Source organism: Plasmodium cynomolgi, chromosome 4 (assembly GCF_000321355.1).
Source record: "Plasmodium cynomolgi strain B DNA, chromosome 4, whole genome shotgun sequence".
Classification (NCBI taxonomy): domain Eukaryota; phylum Apicomplexa; class Aconoidasida; order Haemosporida; family Plasmodiidae; genus Plasmodium; species Plasmodium cynomolgi.
Window position 1 is genome coordinate 452,085 of NC_020408.1, and position 2,807 is coordinate 454,891.

General features: G+C 45.6%; 1 protein-coding gene across 1 annotated transcript in view; it reads left to right on the forward strand.

The window, feature by feature from the left end:
* Window positions 1–1,747, forward strand: part of PCYB_042070 (hypothetical protein) — a gene marked incomplete at both ends in the record, with an annotated part of 1,981 nt that extends 234 nt beyond the window's left edge. The window contains 7 exons of the mRNA XM_004225358.1: window positions 170–248; window positions 366–468; window positions 625–739; window positions 919–1,007; window positions 1,113–1,172; window positions 1,299–1,424; window positions 1,646–1,747. Of these exons, the coding sequence (XP_004225406.1) occupies window positions 170–248; window positions 366–468; window positions 625–739; window positions 919–1,007; window positions 1,113–1,172; window positions 1,299–1,424; window positions 1,646–1,747 (674 nt within the window). The remainder of the gene's footprint in view (window positions 1–169; window positions 249–365; window positions 469–624; window positions 740–918; window positions 1,008–1,112; window positions 1,173–1,298; window positions 1,425–1,645) is intronic.
* Between the last annotated feature and the right edge of the window lie 1,060 nt (window positions 1,748–2,807).

Below are 2,807 nucleotides of genomic sequence, written 5' to 3' on the forward strand. Positions count from 1 at the left end.
TTGCATACATGCTATGAGTTGGGAGAGGAGGACCTAAACCACCAGCCTCGCAATAAAAGAAACATCGTGAAGATTGCCTATCCACACCACAAAAATGGTGTGCTAAACTGTAATGAATTTTTCCGCATATTATCCAACCCCTCCTCCCCCCCCCTTTTTTTTTTTTTAGTCATAAAACTGGGGGCCGATGGATATTCTGACGCGTCCTGTTTTTACTCCCTCGGAAACACCAAAATATTGGCACTCATGTAAATTTGGAAATTTTTATGCAGCTCATGCGCTGCGAGCAATTTTGTCTGTGCACATATTCGCCGCGCACTTATGCTGCCTCTTATACACATTTCTCTACCATTTCCATTTGGAAGATATGGACCGAAACCTGATTCCAAGAATGCAACTTACGACAAGGGAAAGGTCTTTTTGGAAATCAAAAGTTTGAATATGAATGACGATGGGGCCAACGACGAGGTATTTTGTGCAGTCTAACGTACACCAGCTAGCTAATTTGCATTTTTTTTTCTAATCTACCTTTTTGTATGAACGTTCATAAGTTTTTTTTTTTGTCTAACGTACATTAGCTAGCTAATTTGCACCTTTCTTTTTTTTTCCCCTCCCCCATTACAGAGCGATGAAAATATAAAAAACCTGCTAATAGAATGCGTTTCGAGCGTTATTCTGCTGGACCAGTACCCGCAGTGCTCCATTAACATAAAGTGCCTAATCATTCAGAACGATGGAGGTAATTTGGAGTTGCGTGAAATTGGCGTGCTTCACGTGTCCAGTTGTGGGCAAAAGTCGCCATATGTGCGTGGGGAGGTCAAGCAAAAGCACCTCCTTACCCATTATACCGCAAATATAAAGGGCCCACCTTACCACAGTTTCACCTCCCCCGATCCTTATCTTCTGCCAACCTTTAAGGCTGTCTGAGTGCCACCCTGACGTGCATATCGCTCGCATTAATCAATGCCCAAATTAAAATGCGGGACATTATCGTTTCCGTAAATGTGGTAAGATGGAGAAAAAAACAAAAATGGGAAGTACCAAATATGGGCACACACTATACTACTGTGTTGACTTAACGATAATATGATTTTTTTTCCTCTTTCTCCAAGAATTCGATCATTTGCCCAAACACGAAGAGAGTGTTTCATCTTGTGGACGTGGACAGTTTGGTACACCTATAGAAGGGGAGAGACTTTTTCTTCCTTCTTGTGTGCGCGTCGTATATGGTGAACCTTTTTGGCGCCTCTCTGTTTAACCTCATCCCAATGTGTGCACAACGTTGTTCCTTTATGCAGGAGGAAAAGTACTACGAGGGGAAATACGACACGAACAGTATAACTCTGGGGATCTGCCTGAACCTCAGAACAGTTTGCTTCTTTCATGGGTCCGGGAATTCCTTTAACAGCAAAACGTTGTCCGAGGTAGGCAGGACATTCCGAGCGGACTGCGTGCTCCCCAGCTAGGGGCTCATCGTACCAACGTGCATCACCGCGCATTACCGCGCATTACCACGCATCACCGCTCAATCACCGCGTCATCCTTTTTTTGTTCACACATTGAGAGGGGGTTATCCCGCATCCCCTTACATGTGTACAAACTCGCCCAAGGCAAATCCATCCCAACCTTCCCCTCCTCTGTGCAGATTATCAGCTACGCCGAATGCGCGTGTAGGTCCCTGGGGTGCGAAATAAAGACCGTATTAAAAAACTACATGGCGAAGAAGCACGAAATTTCGTGCGCCTAGGGGGAAGAGGCAGAAGCAAAAAAGTCTATCTGAATTTTCCTTTCGGGGGTAGACAAATCTGTTGTGATCGCAAAGGGATTGGCGCGTTCGAAAAGGAAAAGAGCCCCCCCATATGGTGCGCATCCACCTGGAGCTCCTTCGTGTAGGTGCCCAGATAAACCCGCTGCTCTTCAACCCCCCCTGGACCTGTCGCTTTAATAATAACACGTCGCAGGGGTACTGCCCAATTTGGTTGTCCAACTTGCTGAATTGAGCAAAGATTCATTTTTTTTTTTTTTTTTTTTTACGCCCAAGTTGGGTCTTTTTTTTTTTTTTTTATTTGTATAGAACACACCAGTCAACACATGACCCCAAATTTTGCTTCATCCAAATTGACAAAATGGTAGAGATAAAGATAGGGATGAACAAACGCATGAAGATACGCAGAAATGGGATGATCGGCCCTTCCATGCCGATGTCGCACATTACGCCTTTGCGTGGGGATGCGGCTGTGGCTGTGGCTGCGGCTGCGGCTGCTCGCGTAGTTGGATTAAATGCTATTTTTCGTTTTGCCCATGTGCACGAAAGGCTCAATTACGAGGTTTTTTTTTCTTTCTTTTTCTTTTTCTTTTTTCTTCTTTCGTTTCCTTTTTTGCACTTCCTGGTGATGTTGGTTCGGCGAGGCCCCAACCCCGCGCATTCGCCCGGATAGGCTGATCACAAAAAAGGGGTGATGATATGTTCGGAGGTTGAATGGCCCTCCGCTAGGTGACTGGTTGCTAGTAAAGTATGAATTAAATGCGCAGGGAGAGGATGTGATGCTTGTTGGGTTGGGGCCATTTTCTCTCGCGAGCGGAGGGTAGTAGTTTCCCCACCATTGAAGCGTTTCTCCAGTGAAGCGTTTCTCCAGTGAAGCGCTTCTCCAGTGAAGCGTTTCTCCAGTGAAGCGTTTCTCCAGTGAAGCGTTTCTCCAGTGAAGCGTTTCTCCAGTGAAGCGTTTCTCCAATGAAGTATTTCTCCACTGAAGTGTTTCCCCATTGTGGCGCCTCCCCATGGGTCAGTCAAATATCTTTGTTGAGGG